This window comes from Calidris pugnax, unplaced genomic scaffold (assembly GCF_001431845.1).
Source record: "Calidris pugnax isolate Ruff unplaced genomic scaffold, ASM143184v1 scaffold300, whole genome shotgun sequence".
Taxonomy (NCBI): Eukaryota; Metazoa; Chordata; class Aves; order Charadriiformes; family Scolopacidae; genus Calidris; species Calidris pugnax.
In genome coordinates, this window is record NW_015091014.1 from 452,621 (window position 1) to 471,806 (window position 19,186).

General features: G+C 54.7%; 1 protein-coding gene across 4 annotated transcripts; it reads left to right on the top strand.

Annotated features, from left to right (window-relative positions):
- The first annotated feature begins 53 nt into the window (after positions 1-53).
- On the top strand, positions 54-18,734 carry TFCP2 (transcription factor CP2). 4 transcript variants are annotated; one of them, XM_014955703.1, is made up of 16 exons: positions 54-318; positions 3,988-4,098; positions 6,044-6,195; positions 7,659-7,735; positions 8,159-8,264; positions 8,464-8,570; positions 9,191-9,343; positions 10,555-10,665; positions 10,814-10,902; positions 11,874-11,952; positions 12,386-12,479; positions 13,117-13,207; positions 14,697-14,803; positions 15,358-15,500; positions 16,194-16,245; positions 16,364-18,734. In XM_014955703.1, the coding sequence occupies exons 1-16, from the start codon at positions 197-199 to the stop codon at positions 16,399-16,401; spliced, it is 1,632 nt and encodes a 543-aa protein (XP_014811189.1). In that variant the 5' UTR covers positions 54-196; the 3' UTR covers positions 16,402-18,734. The 4 variants fall into 4 exon arrangements, with proteins under 4 accessions (XP_014811189.1, XP_014811190.1, XP_014811191.1 ...); XM_014955704.1 differs by having other exon boundaries at positions 11,874-11,922; XM_014955705.1 differs by lacking the exon at positions 3,988-4,098.
- Positions 18,735-19,186: the final 452 nt, after the last annotated feature.

Below are 19,186 nucleotides of genomic sequence, written 5' to 3' on the forward strand. Positions count from 1 at the left end.
CAGCCTCTTGGAACGGTTTAGGGGGGGGTGCCGGAGCCTGGGGGTGGGTTTTGGGGGGGTCCCCAAGTTAGGCCACCCCAGGAGAAGGAGGGGGGACGAGTTTACCTCCCCGCTGCGAGGGGCGAGCTGCCGAGGAGCCCCCACAGGGGACGTGGCCCCCTCCCCGGGGGCCTGCGCCCCACGTCTGTGGGTCAGGATGGCCTGGGCCCTCAAGCTGCCGCTGGCCGATGAGGTGATCGAATCCGGACTGGTGCAGGACTTCGATGCCAGCCTGTCGGGCATCGGGCAGGAGCTGGGTGCTGGAGCCTACAGCATGAGGTAGGTCACCCCCAAAAGGGTCCATCCTGCCCCTGGGAGAGGGGCTGGCCCCCCTCGGTGGGGTCAGAGGTGGGGTGAGGACCCCCAAATTACACCTAGAGATGGGGGAAGCAAGCCGCTTGGTGGCTTTTTGGGATGGTTCAGGAGGGAGCTGGGGGTTTATCCTGGCACCAGCCTTGGGACGTGGTGGTGGCTGCTTGAAGTTGGGAGGGAGTCATGGTTGGAAAGAGCCCGGGGGGGGGTTTAGGGGGGCTTTGCTGAGCGACCCTTTTGGAGAGGGATGTGTTTGAGGGCGTGGGGCTGCGCCGCACTCAACTCTTCGGTCTCCTGATGTCCTCTATGTGCGGCTGAACGGCCCGGTGTCCGTCCCACGCGTCTCCTCCCCTGGGTGCAAGACCCCACGCCCAGGGTTGCTTTGGTTTTCTGCAGCAGCTGGTAATGGCCCCAGGAGCAGAGCTTTGCCCTAATTAATTATCCTCCTGGAGAAACACCGGCGTGGGTTTTTCGGGTCAGGCCAGCTTCGTCCTTAGAGCTAAACTGGAAGGAAAAGGGAGGACCAGGACCCCCCAAGGGGTCAAAGAGGGATCGGGACCGGGTCCTCGTAGCGTGGGATGCTCAACCCTCATTGCACAAATCCATGGCCTGAGCTTCGGGCCCGGTTTTCTTCGTCTTTCTTGCATCCAGCTGCTTGGCTGAGCCTCTGGGCAGCACGAGACCAGACCCCTGGGTCATGCTCATCGTTTGAGACCCCACAGCTCCTCATTTCTGGCTGCGTGAGCTCGTGGATGAGGTTTTGGGACAGGATGGGGTCTGTCGAGCCGGTCTGCGAGCAGCCACACGCTTCCCCCTTGCCATCCTGGATTAATTAGCTCTGTCGGGGGCCCGGTGCAGACCCTGTGCCATCCATGAAGGAGCTGCCTCAGCGTAATTCGGAGCAAGAGCTTTATTAGTTCAAACTCAACCTCTGTTCTGCTTGTTTTCATCCCGGGGACCCCCCTCGGTTGGAAGGAGAAGGGAGGACGAGGTGGATCCCTCCCCATGGACCCGGGGCGGGCGGCGAAGAAGGGGCTGGAGGTGACACTGTCCAGGAGGAGGATGCCCTGACGCCAAGACTGGGGCTTTCTGAGGGGGCTGCAACTGGAAATGGTAAAAATCGGAATGAAAAAGGACCCATCGGGTGGTGGCTCCCGGTAAAACAGGCTGGAAAGCGGCTCCCAGTCCTTTTCCAGAGGAAGAGCAGCTCTTCTCATCCTGCCTTCCAGGGAGGAGGAGAGCCAGCACCTTCCCGAAGCTATCCCTCTCACAGCCTTCAGGGTTTGTTTCATAGGAATCCTTGGGGAAAAATCGAAGCCTCAAAGGGGTGGGAGCTCGGAGGAGGGATTCCTCCAGCGTTACCTTTGATGGGGAGGGAGGGAATGAGTTTCCCACCTGTGCAGGGGAAATCCAGCTTTACTCTGGGGGGGGGACCGTGATGCTTCGAAGCTCCTTTTCCTCCCCTTTCCAATTCCTTTTGGGCAAGGGGACAAACGCTTCCCTCTTGGGGGGAAATGTGATGCTTCAAAGCTCCTTTTCCTCCCCTTTCCAATTCCTTTTGGGCAAGGGGACAAATGCTTCCCTCTCGGGGGGTTTCGTGGCTCATCTTAACGTGTCCCCATAGAGCTCAAACCCGTGGGTCGTGGATGGAAGCTGTAATTGCAGGAGGAAATCTCCCAGCTGGGAGCGTTTCTTGGGAGCGTTTACATCCTTTACCAACCACAGGATGGATTTTCAGCTCCGGAGCTTTCCCAACTCTACTTTCCCTGCGCCAAACCCACTGCAAAGCTTTTCTCCAAGCTGGTTTTACTGGTGCAGAAGGGCTTTGAGATGGATTTTGGATGAGCTGAGCCCAAAGCTGGGCTCTCTCTCTCCACTGTCTGAAACCCGACTCTCTTTTTCAGAGCCTTTTTCTTGCCCGTAAATAGAGCGGGTGCCCCCGTAGGTGAGAGCTCCGACCTTCCTCTCCTGACATCTGACATTTTCTCTCCCCGTCGCGGGAAGAGGGAGAGAGATTTCAACAAGCACCTCCCGTTCAAGGGGTTTTGAGAGTTTTTGAGGCTTTTCTGTGCTTCCCCCGTGGGTTTTTTTTCCCTCCCCTGGGTCCTTCTCCCCATGGAAGAGGCATGTTACAACCCCAGGAACAGGCGCTGGTAGGTGGTGCTGGAGGAAGAGGGTTGTTGCTTGGGCTGGAAGCTTTTCTTCTTCTTTGATTTTTCACTGTAGGATTGTGCTTTGCCTGAATTCTTGGCCTTACTGTTTTTCCTCGGAATTAGGTTTTTAGGAGAAAAAAGGTGGCTTGGGGGGTGATAATCGGGCATTGACCAAACTCTTCCATCCGCAGAGTTTTCATGTAATTATGGCTTTTCCCTTCTTTTCCAGGCCATTCTCTCCCACCCCAAAACTTTAAGCCTTAAGTCTTTGTCTTAAGTCTTTCCCCAAAAGCATGTTCAATTGCACATGAAATATTGTGGGGGTCTTTTTCAAAGGGAGGTGTATCCTGGGAGTTGCAGCAACTTTTCCAGGTGCCTTTGGAGCTGGGAGGACTGTGGGTTTGGCTAAAGAAGAACCCACTGGTGGCTGCTGGGTTTTGGGGGGGTACATCACGGGGGGCTGCTCGTGGGGTGTCGCTGACTGAAGGCCTCCCAGCTTCCCCCAAAAAAAGCCCATAAAATGACTTTTCTTGAACTGGGTGTCACTGGGAGACGAGCAGGAGGCCAAATAACGAAGTGCTGCCATGAAACTCCTCGCAGGTCGTGGCTGAGGTTGTCCTTCCCCTGGAGATGACGTGAAGGCACCAAGCCCAGGAGATGCTGAGCTTTCCCTTGCTGTTTTATAACCATGCCATATCTAGAATTTAATATTTATATAATTTAACTGTCCCCGCAGACCGAGGTGTCTCATCGAAGCTCCGCCGACCCCTCCGTGTGTCCGGATTCACACCAAAAAGCGGCTCCGCTTCCCTCAGAGCTGCTTGTAAAAACCAGTCATCCTTTGCTTGATGATTATTCCTGATTAATTGGCTCGGACTCTCCTTCCAGAAATACAGGGGTGCGACTCCCCTGAAGGGATTTCCCTTTTTGGAGATCGCAATTAAAAAAAAAAAAAGTGAGGTTTGGGTCGTGGTTGTGCGGGGTCTCAGCCAACATGGGTCTTATATTTGGGGAGATTTTTTGCAGGGCTGGCTCTGCCATTGCTCTTGGTCAGTGTCCCAGTGGTGTTAGTGGCCACGTGGACCTTCTGGAGCCCCCAAAAAGCAGCCAGTGATTTTTTTCAGCCGCCCTAATGGCGATCCGGCATCATGGGGGAGCTCGGTGCCCACAGGGGGGAAGCTGGGATGACGGTGACGTGCTCTTTCTGCGGGAGGGTCACAGTTGAGATTTGCTCCTGTTGCCCCCGGAGTGGTTTTGTGCGAGGTGAATACAAAGAAAGAGCAAAATCTGAGGGTTTCCTGAGGTTTGGGAAGCGGGATTGAAGCAAAACCGTGTCAAAGCCTGCGAGGAAAAGGAGCCCTCGTGCCTGCAGGGGAAGAGCATTTTTGCAGGGTGTAGCTTTTAAATTAATTTGCCCGTCCATTTGGGCACAGAAAATTAATGCTGGTGCCTCCCCATCCTCGCACCTTGTGCTTTCTTACAGGGATGGCTGCCGTCCCCGCTGGGTCCTTTCCCCTCGGATGAGAAATCCTTCTGCGGGAGGAGGAAACGCCGTTTCTCTGCTAATTGAGCTGGAGCGTGTCCTCCGGGTTGTGTAATTTGCCTAATTGTGTGCACGTGCCTCCGTGCTGGGACCAGGGCACCCATGTAACGTGGGATAAGTTGGGATTTGGGCAGAGAAGGGCTCTCCTGCTCGGGTTTGGGCGGCAGCGATGGGTGTTACTTGCAGAGAGGTGGATGTTTGCTCTCTGGAGACCAAAGGGTTAAAGCCCTCTTAGGGTGGGAGCTGGTATTTGGCCAGATAAGTCCAATTTTTTCCTTGGGAAATGCTTTTAATGTTCAACTCAAGATTTAACTCCTCCTTCCTTGTGATCCCCTGAGCCCAGGAGCCTGTAACAGGAGAGGAAGGTGACCTGACTCTTCCTCGGGGCTTAGAGCTTCCTTACTGCCCTTCCAAGGGACCCAAATTGCTCTGTCCCCAGCCCGTGATTCATCTGGGGATGGTGGGATGGCTCTTGGTGGCCCCGGCAGCATGTCCATGTCCTGATATGTTTGCCCAGGCTCTGCTTTTGAGGTTGGGAGGATGTTCTGGTTTAGGGGTTACGAAGTAATCGCTCTTGGCCGTTGTTATGGCCCAAAACAACTGCTGAGAGTCAGGTTCTGAACCCATTTCTGTTAAATCCGTGTCCGTAGGCTCGGGGGTATCATGGATGGCTTTTAAATTAACATTATCCAGGAGGTTCTTGTTGCCACGTGGTTTTTTGAGTATAGAAAAGTGTCTGTGATGGCCAGGGAGGGGTGGAGATGTGATCACAAAGATCTGGAGACATCCTTCTCCTGGGAAAAGTTGGTGGCACGGGGTTTGAGGGTGATGAGCCCGAGCTCGTCCCAACTGGAGCGGCTCCGTGTGGCTCCATGGACCTTCTGGAGAACTTCTCTTTTCTAACCTGATGGCCAGGAAGGTGCTCAGGCTGTTGCAGGTTAATGGTATGTGGTGAAGCCACCCTGATGCCCAACCCCGGGGCGGTTCCTCCTGTCCCTAGATGGAGGTTGGGCAGGAGTTTTGGTGGCTTTTGGCAGGAGGCCTGGAGCTTGAGGTATAAAAGAGATTCCTGTGGTTATCTCGGAACCCTGGGTCTGGTTTCTCCTACATCCCACGCCGTGGGTGACACGGAGCATCTTCAGAGCTCCATGGGAAAGGCTCTGGCTGTGGGTCAGGGCAGGCTGGTTTTGTGGTGCCCAGCAAAAGGACTCGTGGGGCTGGGGGGCTCGTCCAGGAGTTTGGGGAAGGTTGGGGGTCCATCTCCTGCTGGTGTCCCTCTGGAAGGGTCCTTTTCCTTGAGGATTTGCTCCACCAAGCTCTTGGTGTGTGTTGTGCAGCAGGTTACAGCAGTGGGAGGGAGGTTTTGGGGCTCTGACCGTCTGTCCCCCCCACATTCAACGTGCCCTGAGGTCTCTGTCTCCTCTTTGGCTGCCCCCCCTGTTCGCTGAGGCCACGGGGGGGTTTTATAAGGACAGAGGATGGGGAGAAAATTGCTGACCTTGACCTGACCAAGGCTTGAAATTCCTGCCAAGCCTTTCCCGGGGCGTTGAGGAGCTCCTGGCTGCTCCGTGTGGGGATGGGGTTAGGTTTGCTGGGGGAGGTGAGGGGACTGGTCCCACGAGGAAGAGGATGGGTGTTTACTGGTGTCGTTCTGCGTGGGTCCCTCCTGTGCTGAGGCACAAGCGGTGCCGGAGGAGCTGGGCTTCAGTCTGGATCACATCTGAGGCATGAAATACGTGGGGTTTGGGTGGCTGGGGAGGCTACCTTGAAAAAAGCTTTATCAAGAGCCACGTGGTCAGGTCCTTTTTTAAAACTACTCAATCTGGTTTAATGCTCCTTTGCAGTTCTGCAGAGATATATCAGGGTATGTGGTTTTTGGTTTTTTTTTAACTAAAAAAAGCTCAAAGCTCTTCCTAGGAGGAGGTACTAAATACCAAAGGCAGCACCTCTCTGTAGCCAGAGCCCAAATGAATTTCTCTGCCAAATCTCTTCACAGCGACGTCCTCGCCCTGCCCATCTTCAAGCAGGAAGAATCCAGTTTGCCCCCTGAAAACGAGAACAAAATCCTGCCTTTCCAGTACGTGCTGTGCGCTGCCACCTCCCCCGCCGTCAAACTCCACGACGAGACCCTCACTTATCTCAACCAAGGTGAGAAAAATGCTGATGGTACCAAACTGGGAGGACTGGCTGACGCTCCAGAGGGCTGGGCCACCGTCCAGGGTGACCTGGACAGGCTGGAGAGCTGGGCAAAGAACCTCATGAGGTTCACCAAGGGCAAGTGGAGGGTCCTGCACCTGGGGAGGAAGAATTCCAGGCACCACTAGAGGTTTGGGATGGACCTGCTGGAAAGCAGTTCTGAGGAGAAGGATCTGGGGCTCCTGGTGGATGGGAAACTCTCCAGGAGCCAGCAATGGGCCCTTGTGGCCAAGAGGCCAATGGAGTCCTGGGCTGCGTGGGGCAGAGTGTGGCCAGGAGGTGGAGGGAGGTCATTCTGCCCCTCTGCTCTGCACTGGGGAGGCCACAACTGGAGCACTGGGACCAGTTCTGGGCTCCCCAGTTCCAGAGAGACAGGGAACTGCTGGAGACAGCAAAGGGCTACAAAGATGCTGGAGGGATTGGAGCATCTCCCTGATGAGGAAAGGCTGAGGGACTGGGGCTTTTTAGTCTGGAGAAGAGAAGGCTGAGGGGGGATCTCATCAAGGATAGGGGTCAGGAGGATGGAGCCAGACTCTTTCCAGTGGTGCCCAGTGACAGGACAGAGGAAACGGGCACAAACTGGGCCATAGTAAGTTCCATCTCAACACGAGGAGGAACTTCTTTCCTGGGAGGGTGGCAGAGCCCTGGAACAGGCTGCCCAGGGAGGGTGTGGAGTCCCCTTCTCTGGAGATCTTCAAGCCCCACCTGGATGCTCCTGAGTGATGTGCTCTGGGCAACCCTGCTTTGGCCGGGGAGTTGGACTCGATGATCTCTAGAAGGTCCCTCCCAACTCTGACAATTCTGTGATTCCGTGAAAAAAAAAAAAATACCAACCCATGCCCTCCACAGGCCGTGTGCGCCCCCTCTAAATTCCCTAAAAAAAATGCCATTCTGCCTGTGGAAACTTCCCTTTGGGAAAGGAAGGTGCCTCGATGGTTAATTCCATATTGCTCCAGCTTGGAAGCACCCCTTTCTTCCCCTTGTTTCCCCTCCTCTTAGGGCAGCAAATCACCTGTAGGATTTAACCTAATTAAAATCCGTGTGCCGGAAGGTGGTTAATTGGGGGGTGCTCTGCAGCGGGTGTGTTTTACACGTTCAGGTTGTCCCTGCTGCTTTCAGGCAGAACTGGAAGATCAGGGTTGGTGACCAAAGGCGTGTGCAACCCATTTCTTCCCTGTTCTCAATCTTGGGTTAATAAAGGGCAATTCCTGGAAAGTTCCGCTGCAGGAGGAAGGGGGGAGGATTATCTTTTCCTGGAGAGGGGCTGGAATGGCTCCTGCTCCCACGGCCCCTCGCTAAAACGTGGCAAAAAGATCAAGTGTGGCAGAAAAAGGTGTCAAAATGCCAGAGGAGGTGCTGCAGGGAAGGCTCATCCCTGACTGACGATGAGGTGCCCCTTGTCTTCTTTCCCCCAGGTCAGTCCTATGAAATCCGGATGCTGGACAACAGGAAAATCGGGGAGCTGCCGGAGATAAATGGGAAACTGGTCAAGGTGAGGGGGGGAGCACTGGTTTGGGTGTCCAACTGGGGATGTCTCCTGCCATGGGGAGCAGAGGGTGAGACCTTGTCCTGCAGCCTCCCCCCTTACAGCATGTTTGGGGGTCCCTCTCCCTTGGAGGGGGAAGGTCTCTTTTCCCTTCCCAGTCTGGCTGCTGGTGTCCCACCAGTCTCATGGGGCCCAGGCTCAAGCCAAGAGGTTGTTTCTGATTGATTAGGTTTTGGGAATAAGCTGCAGCCTCCGTGTTTCTGTCCCCATCTGGGTTTTCTTTTATTGCTTTGACTTCTTCCTGAAGCTTTCGGGTGCCTCTGCCCCCCTCATTGACCCCTTTTCTCCCACTGGGAAATGCCTCCCAGCTTGAAAACCGTCAGGTTTCCTGCGGCAGCTCCAGGAATTGATGGTTTCTCCCCTCTCCAGAGCATATTCCGGGTGGTGTTCCATGACCGGCGGCTGCAGTACACGGAGCACCAGCAGCTGGAGGGCTGGCGGTGGAACAGACCTGGGGACAGGATATTGGACATCGGTGAGTCCATGGGGCAGCACCTTGTCTGGGGCTGGAGGAGACGTGGGTGCCCAAAGTGGCCTCCTTCTCTTGTTTTCAAGGGACAAAGTGCTGTCACAATTCTAGACTTCAAGAGATGCTTTTGGTTCTTCCACATGGAAGGAATCTCTTCCTTCTCCTCCTCCAAACCGCAGCTTGTTCTCTGTGTGTGCCCCTGCAGATATCCCCATGTCCGTGGGCATCATCGACCCCAGAGCAAACCCCACCCAGCTCAATACGGTGGAGTTTCTGTGGGATCCTTCAAAGAGGACTTCTGTGTTCATCCAGGTACAAAAGAAGCTGGAAAACTCCTGTTGCAGGAATTTAGGGGGGAAAAATAGGAGTTTTCCAAGGGGGGAGAGGATGCTTTTTTTTAACTTGGACCCAGATGCTACAGTGGTAGAAGGACATCAGCTAAAATACCCTCTTCTCCTGCCCCGAGCAGCAGTTTGCGTGTTAAAAGGCATGGTTGACCACCAATAAGTGGTTTTACACATTTTTGGGATGGTTTAGGCTCCTCTGGTTTCGTGGTTTGGGTCCCCCGTCTCGCTTGGATGCTTTTGCGCATCTCGCCGCTGCCTGAAATCCCTCTGGGAGGTCTGGCCCTCCCCGGAGGAACAGGCTGCGGCGTGTGGAGGCTGGTGGAGCTGAACTCCCTGCCCTGCTCATCCGGGCCTTGCTGGGAACACAAAAAGGTTGCAAAACTCGTGGAAAAAATGTGGCTCCACCTCTGCTGTGTGACATCCCCTTAACTCCTTCGTGCTGGTGCGATCCCATCCCGGTTCTTTATTTCCCCCTTCTCACCGGGCTGGCTTTTTCGGGGATACCTTCCTGGCTACCAGGAGGGGAATGGGAAAGGTGTGGTGGAACTCCTGACGTTGGGATGCCTTCTCCTCCCCTCTCTCTAGGTTCACTGCATCAGCACGGAGTTCACCATGCGCAAGCACGGAGGAGAAAAGGGGGTTCCCTTTCGGGTCCAGATTGACACCTTCAAGGAGAACGAGAACGGGGAGTACACGGAGCACCTCCACTCTGCCAGCTGCCAGATCAAGGTCTTCAAGGTACCTTGGCCCTTGGGTGGCCTTTCCACCCTGAGAAACAAACTGAGCATTGGTCCCAGTTCACGCCACAGCCCCAGTGAACGTCCCAGGTGTGGGACTGTGGCCGAGTTGCCCCCAAAAGGGCTTCTTGGTCCTTCTTGGCTTGTGTTGCTGCTCTCCTGCTGGTTCCTCTCTGTCGATTGAGTCCGGATGCTGTTGAGGCTCCAAAACCAGTAAGCCAAGAACAATCATAGACTGGTTTGGGTTGGAAGGGACCTTAAAGTTCATCCAGGGGCACCTCCCACCAGCCCAGGTTGCTCCAAGTCCACTCCAACCTGGCCTTGAACCCCTCCAGGGATGGGGCAGCCACAGCTTCTCTGGCCAACCTGGGCCAGGCTCTCACCACTCTCAGTCTTGTCCAGACTAAACAGACCCAAGTTCCCCAGCCTCTCCTCCTAAGAGAGATGCTCCAATCCCTCAGCATCTCTGTAGCCCTCTGCTGGGCTCTCTCCAGCAGTTCCCAGTCCTTCTGGAACTGGGGAACCCAGAACTGGTCCCAGTGCTCCAGCTGGGGGAAGCATCCGCATGTTGGCAGGCAGCTGTGTCGGTCCACCAAATTCCTTCTGCTTTTGGGTGGAGGCAGAGCCCACATGGCAAAGTTTTGAGGGAATTTCTCTAGGGTTCTGCCATGGGGAGCAGAAGAGCACCGGGTGGTTATAAAGGTGCTCTCTCACCTCCTGCTTTCCCCAGGGCTTTGAGCATTTGATAAAGGCAGCGGGTAAAATCTTGCGTGTGAGAGAGCACGTGTTTTTTTGAGGTCGTGGCAAGGACATCATTGAGCTTTAATGCTCTGGAGCAGTTTGTGCCACTGAAATGCCACCTCTCAGAGCAGTGGATGAAGGTGCAGGGGACAAAGGCCGGTTTCTGATGTCCCCTTGGAGCCCAGCATTCGCTGTTGGGACAAGTTTCTTCCGAAAAACATTTCACCTCCTTCAGATGTTCCAGGTCCCTTTTTAGGGGTGTGGGAGTCGTTACAGAAGTGATGCCGTGGCTCTAGTTAATCCTCCACAAAGACAGTCCCAGCCTTCTTCCTTTTCCCCTCTGTAAAGCAAGGAGTGGGTGAGCAGAAGGACCAGTCACCTCTTCTGCTGCTTGCATTTCTTGGACATGTATCCACCCGTCTCCTGCCGCCCTTCCAGGCCACTTTTCTAACTGGAATCTCTCCTTTCCAGCCCAAAGGAGCCGATCGGAAGCAGAAGACGGACAGGGAAAAGATGGAGAAGAGAACACCTCACGAGAAAGAGAAATACCAGCCTTCCTACGAGACCACGATACTCACCGAGGTGGGTTTCCTCTCTCACGGGGCGGTTGGCATCATGGTTTTAATGAAATCTGGCTTTTCTCACCCACCGGAGACAAGGAACTGGCTGTGAAATGTTCTTCCCCAGATCTCATCTCAATCCTCTGACTCTTCTGGTTTTTCCTTTCCAGTGCTCTCCCTGGCCAGAGATAACGTACGTCAACAACGCTCCGTCCCCCGGCTTCAACAGCTCGCACAGCAGTTTCTCCATTGGCGAAGGGTGAGTCTGGAGAAAGATGGTGGTTCTTCATTTCTCCCTGTGCGAGAGATTGATAGAATCATGGAATTGCCCGGGTTGGAGGGACCTTTGAGATCATCCAGGCCAACCATCAACCCAACACTGACCAACCATCACTGCCCCGTGTTCCCAAGCCCGGCTTTTAGATCCCTCCAGGGATGGTCTCCCCACCCCTGCCCTGGGCAGCCTCTTCCGATGGTTGACAACCCTTTTGGGGAAGAAATTGTTCCCCAAATCCATCCTAAACCTCCCCTGGAGCAACATGAGGCCGTTTCCTCTCATTCCTTGGGAAAAGAGACCGACCCCCCCCCCAGCTCCACCCTCCTTTCAGGGAGTTGGAGAGAGCGAGAAGGTCTCCCCTCAGCCCCCTTTTCTCCAGGCTGAACCCCCCCAGCTCCCTCAGCTGCTCCTCACAAGTTCTCCAGCCCCTTCTCCTTCTTCTCCAGACCCCTCACCAGCTCCGTTGCCCTTCTCTGGACCCGCTCCAGCCCCTCAATGTCCTTTTTTGGTCGAGAGAGGCCCAAAACTGCACCCAGCCCTCGAGGTGGGGCCTCCCCAGTGCCCAGTCCAGGGGGACCGTCACTGCCCCAGTCCTGCTGGCCACGCTCTTCCTGCTACAAGCCAGGATGCTGGTGGCCTTTTGGCCACCTGGGCAAGCTGTTGGCTCATCTTCAGCATGAGAAACCTGTGTGGGTTTGATCAGCAGTTTTTCCCCCTACGTTCAGCTTCCGGCCTGCTTCTCTCTGCCTTTCCCCGTTGCGATAATACTCCTCCAAAACCCATTCCTTCTCCCCAGATATTGTGCCGCTGTGATGACGGTGCTGCCCCCACATCTGTGTTCCGATCCTCCTGGTTATGGGACTGGGAGGGAGGTGGTTCCTCCGTGTCGGGATCTCGTTAACCTCGTGTTTTGCTTTTTTCTGGCTTTTGTTTTTTTCCCCTCCCCACCCCAGCAATGGCTCCCCAAACCATCAGCCCGAGCCACCCCCTCCGATCACAGATGTAAGTCACACCTCCGAGCTTATGCTTGTGGTAAGGACGGTGCGCAGGTCGGAAACTGGGATTTTGGGGAGGGAGCTGGGGCGGGTCTGCGGATGGCTGCACTTCTGTGGGGAAGAGACCACTCTTAATTTAACACTTTTGGGGAGTTATGACTTCTTTTCGACTCTTTGGGGAAAAAAAAAATGTGGGGCTGTGAGCGAGCTCTTTGGAGCTTTTCTTATCGCCTTGATCTTCGCTGTGCTTTCCCTTTTCCTTCCTTCCTCTTTCCCTGTCCCCTCTGAAACCTTTTTGAATCAAAACCTCTCCCGGCTGCAGCCTTTATCCTGTGTTGGGAGCCTGGCACTTTATTTCTCGATTTAAGACCGATTCTAAAGGCTGATTGAGCTGATCTGTGCCCGTTCCCCACTGGAAACGTTTCCCGTGTCACCTCTGAGGCTCTGACCCTTCTTCTCCTACGTTGCAGAACCTCTTGCCCACCAGCACCCCCCAGGAGGCCCAGCAGTGGCTGCACCGAAACCGTTTCTCTACTTTCTCTCGCCTTTTCAGGAATTTCTCAGGTGGGTGACGCCGTCCCTTCTCCGTGCCTGTCCCTTCTCCGTGCCTCCCCTCGCTCCTGAGCCCGCCTTCCTCTGTCCCTCGCAAATACAAATGATTTTAAAAAAAAAATCTCATCTTTTTTTTTTTTTTTTTTCATCACACAATAAAACTTGGCTTCCCCAGAGCCGTGTCCTTCATTTCACGCCTCGCTCTTAACTGCCGGAGCGGTGGGGACTGGGGTGGTTTCTCTGGCAGCGCCCTCTGATCCTAAAACAGGCCAAGAAACACTGATTTGGGGGAAAACGCTGGATGTAAAGATCTATTTTGTGTGTATTTTCTTCTCCTTTCCTGGCGATACGGTCTCCCTTATCCAGGGTCAGCGAGGCGCTGGGTGGCCAGGCTGTAAATGATAAGGTTCTACCCAAACACGTTCTTGCAAAACCAGTTTTTGGGGAAAAAAAAAAAAGCCTCCTTTGGGGGGAGGCAGAAGGAATTTAGGAACAGGGTGAGCTCTGCGAGGAGGGGGGGAAGGGGGATCTGACACACCTACGGTGCCCAGAGACACCCCCCTATCCCCCAATCCTGGACATTTTGGGCTGGATTGTGTCATTTTTCTCTCCTTTGTGTGCTTTTTTTTTTTTTGATTTTTAAAACTAGGTGCAGACTTGCTGAAGCTGACCAGGGAAGACGTGATCCAGATCTGCGGCCCTGCGGACGGCATCCGCCTCTTCAACGCCTTAAAAGGACGGTGCGTTGTTTGCTTAAAAGCTGCTGGTGGGTAAATGGGATTTGTTTTCAGCTGTTTGCTCGCCTCTTGCTGGAAAAGAGTGTTCGGTGAACCTCCCTGAACCTTTTTCAGTCAAATCTGATAATGTGGCCAGCCGGGTAATGGCTCTGGAATTTCGGGAAGTAAATCCATGTGGGAGGGAAGTGTTAGAAATTATCTCACTCTTTGAGGGCCAGAGAATCCAACCACGAGGCAGAAAGTCCTGTGGATGCAGTTCCTGTTCCCTCCATCCTCTGACCAGTCTCTTGGGGGAATTACCTTCCTGGAAAGGGAATATTCCTTTCCCCCTTTCCCTGGAGAAGCAGGGACTGGTGTTTAACTGGGGAACGATCCGATTTGGTTGCTGGGCAGCCAGCTGGCACCATGTCCCCATGCCACCTTCATCCCCTTCTCACCAAAACCTTTGCTCCATCATAGAATCATGGTTTGGGTGGGAAGGGAGCTTAAAGCCCCCCCCCAGTGCCACCCTCGCAGCAGGTGAAAGGTTGGGGGAGCCTTTGGAATGAGGCAGGGTCCCTCGGTGGGTGTCTGTGGATCGGCAGAGGTGTGAAGTCATAGAAGATCAGAGAGTCACAGATTTGGGTGGGAAGGGACCTTAAAGCCCCCCCAGTGCCCCCCCCGCCCTGGGCAGGGCCACCTCCCACCAGCCCAGGTTGCCCCAAGCCCCCTCCAACCTGGCCTTGAGCCCCTCCAGGGATGGGGCAGCCACAGCTTCTCTGGCCAACCTGGGCCAGGCTCTCACCACCCTCACACCAAAGAATTTCCTCCCAAGATCTCACCTAAATCTCCCCTCTTTCAGTGTCAAACCCTTCCCCCTCGTCTTATCACTCCCCTCCCTGATCCAGAGTCCCTCCCCATCTCTCCTGGAGCCCCTTGAGGGACTGGAAGGGGCTCCAAGGTCTCCCTGGAGCCTTCTCTTCTCCAGGCTGAACCCCCCCAACTCTCTCAGCCCCCCTCCCAGCAGAGGGGCTCCAGCCCTCCCAGCATCTCCGGGGCCTCCTCTGGCCCCGCTCCAACAGCTCCGTGTCCTTCTGATGTTGGTGGCCCCAGAGCTGGAGGCAGCACTGAGGGCAGGGGGGGTCTCCCCAGAGGGACAGAATCCCCCCCCTTGCCCTGCTGGCCACAGGGCTGGGGGTGCAGCCCAGGTTGCCAGTGGCTTTCTGGGCTACCAACTCATGTTGCTGGGGCGTGTGGAACTTCTCCTCCACCAACACCCCCAAGTCCTTCTCCTCAGGGCTGCTCCCAGTCCGTCCATTCTCTTCCCAGCCTGGATTTGGGATTGCTCCAGCCTCGGTGCATCAGCAGGATGGGGATGCCCAGGATGGTTTTGCTTCGAGCTGAGTCTGTCCATCTCCTTTTTTCTTTCTGAGGATACCAGGGAGGGAAAAGCGTTGGCAAAGTGTTGTCCTTGAGCAAACCCGGTGGCTTTCACTCCCTGCTCTCTCCCTAGGATGGTGCGGCCCAGACTGACCATCTACGTGTGCCAGGAGTCCCAGCAGCTGAGGGACCTCCAGCAGAAACACGAAGATGGGGATGCCGTCACCAGTACTTTTTTTGGTAAGGGCTCCCAAAACCTCTCTGGGGGCACCCGGGTTTGGGTGGAGGGAGAGGGAGAAAATAACAACCAGCAGAAATGTGGTTTCCAGCCCCGCTGCTGCTCCCCACGGGCACTCAGCACCAGTGGCCTCCCATCTCCTCGTCCAGATTAGGGACCTGGAGCGTCTTCCTTATGAGGAAAGGCTGAGGAACTTGGGGCTTTTGGGGCTGGAGAAGAGAAGGCTGAGGGGGGATCTCATCAAGGGTGGGGGTCAGGAGGATGGGGCCGGTCTTTTTCCAGTGGTGCCCAGTGACAGGACAAGAGGAAACGGGCACAAACTGGAACATGAGAAGTTCCATCTCAACACGAGGAGGAACTTCTTGACTTTGAGGGTGGCAGAGCCCTGGAAGAGGCTGCCCAGAGAGGTAGTGGGGTTTCCTTTTCTGGAGACATTCAACCCCCCCCAGGATGAATCCAACCTGCTCTGGGTGACCCTGCTCTGGCCGGGGGGGTTGGAGTAGATGATCTCCAGAGGTCCCTTCCCACCCATGTCCTTGTGGGATTCTCCTCGCAGTCTACCATGCTATTTATCTGGAGGAGCTGACGGCGGTGGAGCTGACGGAGAAGCTGGCCCAGCTCTTCAGCATCTCCTCCCAACAGATCAGCCAGATTTACAAGCAAGGTCCTACAGGGATCCACGTGCTCATCAGTGATGAGGTAATGGCCTCTTCTTCTGGGCCTCTTGCTCCGAGTTGCTTCAGCTGGTTCGTGTCTGAGCTCCACCGGGGAGGTTGGGGGTGGGTAGTGGGTGCCCTGGGACCTTCAGGAAGGGCCCTGCTCCATCCCCTCCCGTTTCTGAGGGATTGGGAGTTAATCCTTGAGGTCTGGGGATGCTGGGCTGCGGACAGGTCCAGGTCCACCCTCCTTCTTCTTGGGTTTCTTGGGTTTCATCTGGCTTTGCCCGAAACCCAGGGAGGTTTTTTTTTTGCCCCAAAACCAGGGAGGTGTTTTTTTTTTTTTTTCCCCAAAACCAGGGAGGTTTTTTGGGGTTTTTTTGCCCCAAAACCAAGGAGGTTTTTTTTTTTTTTTCCCCCCGAAAATCAGCCGGGGACTTGCTGTGAGAGGACTTTGCTTTCAAACCCGCCATCCCAGTATTCAGTGGTTTCTCTCAAGTCACTGGTTCAGGTCTTCCCTTCCCGGGAGCTGGAGGAAGGAAGAAATATTTACAGTTGGGGCCTTTCCTACCTCCTAGAGCTCTGAGCTCCTGCCCGAGCAGCTTCAAGCCCTTTTGCTAGAAGCTTTGAGGCTCCTTAGTCCTCAATCTTGGAACACAAAGCCTTCACGTTGGGCTGAGAAACGCTTCTGCTGGGTTTAAACCAGGGCTCAGCTGGCTTTTTTTTTTTCTTCCAGATGATCCAGAACTTCCAAGACGAATCCTGTTTCGTTCTGGACACCATGAAAGGTGAGTAAATGGCTTGTTATTTCCCTCCCGGGGTTTTTTGGGGGGATCTTCTATGTCGGATCCACCCGGGCCAGCGGGTTCCTCTGCTGTTGGCTCATGAGCTTTGTTTCTTCTGCAGCTGAAACCAATGACAGTTACCACATCATCTTAAAATAGAGAGGAGGAGGAGGAGGATCACCCGCCATCCTCTCGTCCTGCATGAAGACCCTTCGCTTCCAGCACAAAGGACACGAGCAGAGATCTGGAAACTTCTGGGCACCCTCTGGAAAGCCCCCGAGCCCTTGGTTCCTCGGGTTTTTCTTTCTTGGAGGGGACCTCCTTGCTCTGAACAGCCGTTAATGATAACGTGCTGCTTAATTGCTGGAACTCCAAGGCTTTGAAGTGACCGGAGGTCGGTAGAAATTTGCCCTTGGGACCTAAAAACCCTTCGTGAGGGCTTCTTTTATGGCTCTGCTTTTCTGAGAGGCATCAGCTCATGGACTGGCAAGAGAAGATGAATTCAACTGGCCCAAAAAAGGCCCTCGGGCACGTGCCGAGCTGAGCAGGTCTCCAAACCCGCTGTGTACTGGTGCTGCTGGAGTGGGAAGGTGGGGCTGGGTTTTCTTAAACGATTATTAATTATTTTATTTTTTTTTTTAAGCTTTCATTTAATATTACAAGGATGTCTGGTAGAGGAAGGCAGCGACTTGGTTTTTCTCCACGTCCACCTTCCCTCACGCTGGGGGGACGTCACTCAGGAGCTTTATAGACAATTTTTTTTGTGTAAAGCTGGAGCAAAACATGGAGTCGGATAAAGAACTGGGTGGACTGGTTTGGAGTCTGTGGGCTGCTTCTCTGCGTGTCTTAGGGAGGGAAAGAAAAAAAAAAAAGGCTTAACTTTTATCTCTCCTGAAAAACTTTGAGTGGTTTCTACCCTCTGCCTCGTTTTCTGCTCCTGCCTCCCCCTGCCCAGCCTCCGGAGCTGCCCCAGCGCTGGTGGGGCTCCTCCCTGCCCCGAGGAAGAGAAGGACAGCGAGTCCGAAGGGTTATTTGGAAGCTGATGGTGACAAAAGTGCCTCTGTGCAAGTTTCCAGGAGAACAGTGAAGGATCTGCCCTGTCCTGTGGGTGATAGATCCTCTTCTCCATCCGTAAGATCCTCCAGCAGAGACTGAGATGCCCGGGGCAACGCCTGCCTCGAACCGTCAGCGCTATCCCGGGATGTTTTCAGCCAAAAAATTGGGGAAAAATACAAAAAATACAAATACAGTCGCGACGGCCACATCCCTGCTGCGGGAACAGCAGCTGCTCTTCTGGGTCTGGAAGCCACGAGGGACACTATTACCACCAGGAAGGGCACCGGTCCCACCATGAAGGATGTTGGTGAAGGACGCCGGTCCCACCATGAAGGTTGCTGGTCCCACCACGAAGGATGCTGGTGAAGGGTGCCAGTCCCACCATGAAGGGTGCTGGTGAAGGGCATTGGTCCCACCATGAAGGACGCTGGTCCCACCATGAAGGGCACTGGTGAAGGGCGCCAGTCCCACCACTAAAGGCGCTGGTCCCACCATGAAGGGCGCTGGTGAAGGACACTGGTCCTACCATGAAGGACGCTGGTGAAGGGTGCCGGTCCCACCATGAAGGGTGCCAGTCCCACCACAAAGGATGCCGGTGAAGGGCGCCGGTCCCACCATGAAGGATGCTGGTGGAGGTTGCTGGTCCCACCATGGAGGATGCTGGTGAAGGGCACCAGTCCCACCATGAAGGACGCCAGGTCCCACTCTGAAGGTTGCTGGTCCCACCTTCCTCGGCTCGCTGTCATCTTGGGGATGGACTCAAGATACCTGACACAAATCGGAGCCAGTTCAGGTCTGGTCAAAGCTTCCCGTCCTCGGCCTGTGCTGGCCCAGCTCTTGCCACCGCTTCTTGGGACCTTCCCGGTGCAACCGGCCCTGACGTGTCCCCGTGTCCCTTTGGTGTCGCCTGTGACGCTGCTGGCAGCTCCCGTTCCAGTGCTGGAGGGTCTGCAGCTCCCCAAAATGCTTCTTCAGGATGGCGGTGGCTCCTTCAACCCCCCCTGCATCCTGGGCTGGGCAGGGGCAGGGCTGGCGAGGAACCTCTTCATCCAGGGATCCCCCTTCATCCAGGATCCATTTTCATCCAGGATCCTTCACCAGGGGACACACAAAGGCTCTGACTCATAATTCCAGTGGGAAGGAGGTAGCTGCTGAGGTTTGGAGACACCTCAATTCTCTAACTCCAGGTCCTGAGCCACCGTGGGTCCTGCCCGGAGCCCCCAAATCCTTGGCATGTCGCTCGGGGGTAAAGATGCCAAGAAAAATCATTTAAAAAACAAAAAAAATAGAATAATTTTGCTGGCTTCTCCCCCCTGAACGCTGAGGAGCAGCCTCCTGGTTGGCCTCTCACTTCTTGTCCTCGTTTTGGCACCTCCACTCCAACGAAAATGCAGTGAAATTATTTTAATTTCTCTCTGAGATGATCTGAATTTTAATCCTGGTTTTTGTTGTGTTGGTTTTTTGGGTGGTTTTTTTTGTTGTTGTTGGTTTTTTTCCCTTTAGTAACCAAGATGGGCCTGAAGGGGAAGTGCCAGGGGCTCTGTGGACTCTTGGTGAATTTTAATCTCCAGGAGGAGGAAAAAGGCAGGGGAAGTAGTTTGTGACACGGGGGGGGGGAGAAGAGAAGCCCCCTCCCCCCGCAGCTGAAGGGGTAGCGACCACCTCGTCCTTCCTCCAGCCCCACTTGGAAACAAAGGGGGGAGACGAAGGGGTCAGAGCTGGGGGAATGAAGAGGATTTTTTTTTTTTTTTTAATCCTCTAATTTGACCTTTTTATTAGTTAATAACTCGGCTAATCCCTAATCTGGCGGGGGGGAGGGCTGGAGTGTGTTGTGGGGGGAGGGGGGTGCCCAGGTGAGCGTGGGGGAGGCTGATACCCCCCCCCCCCC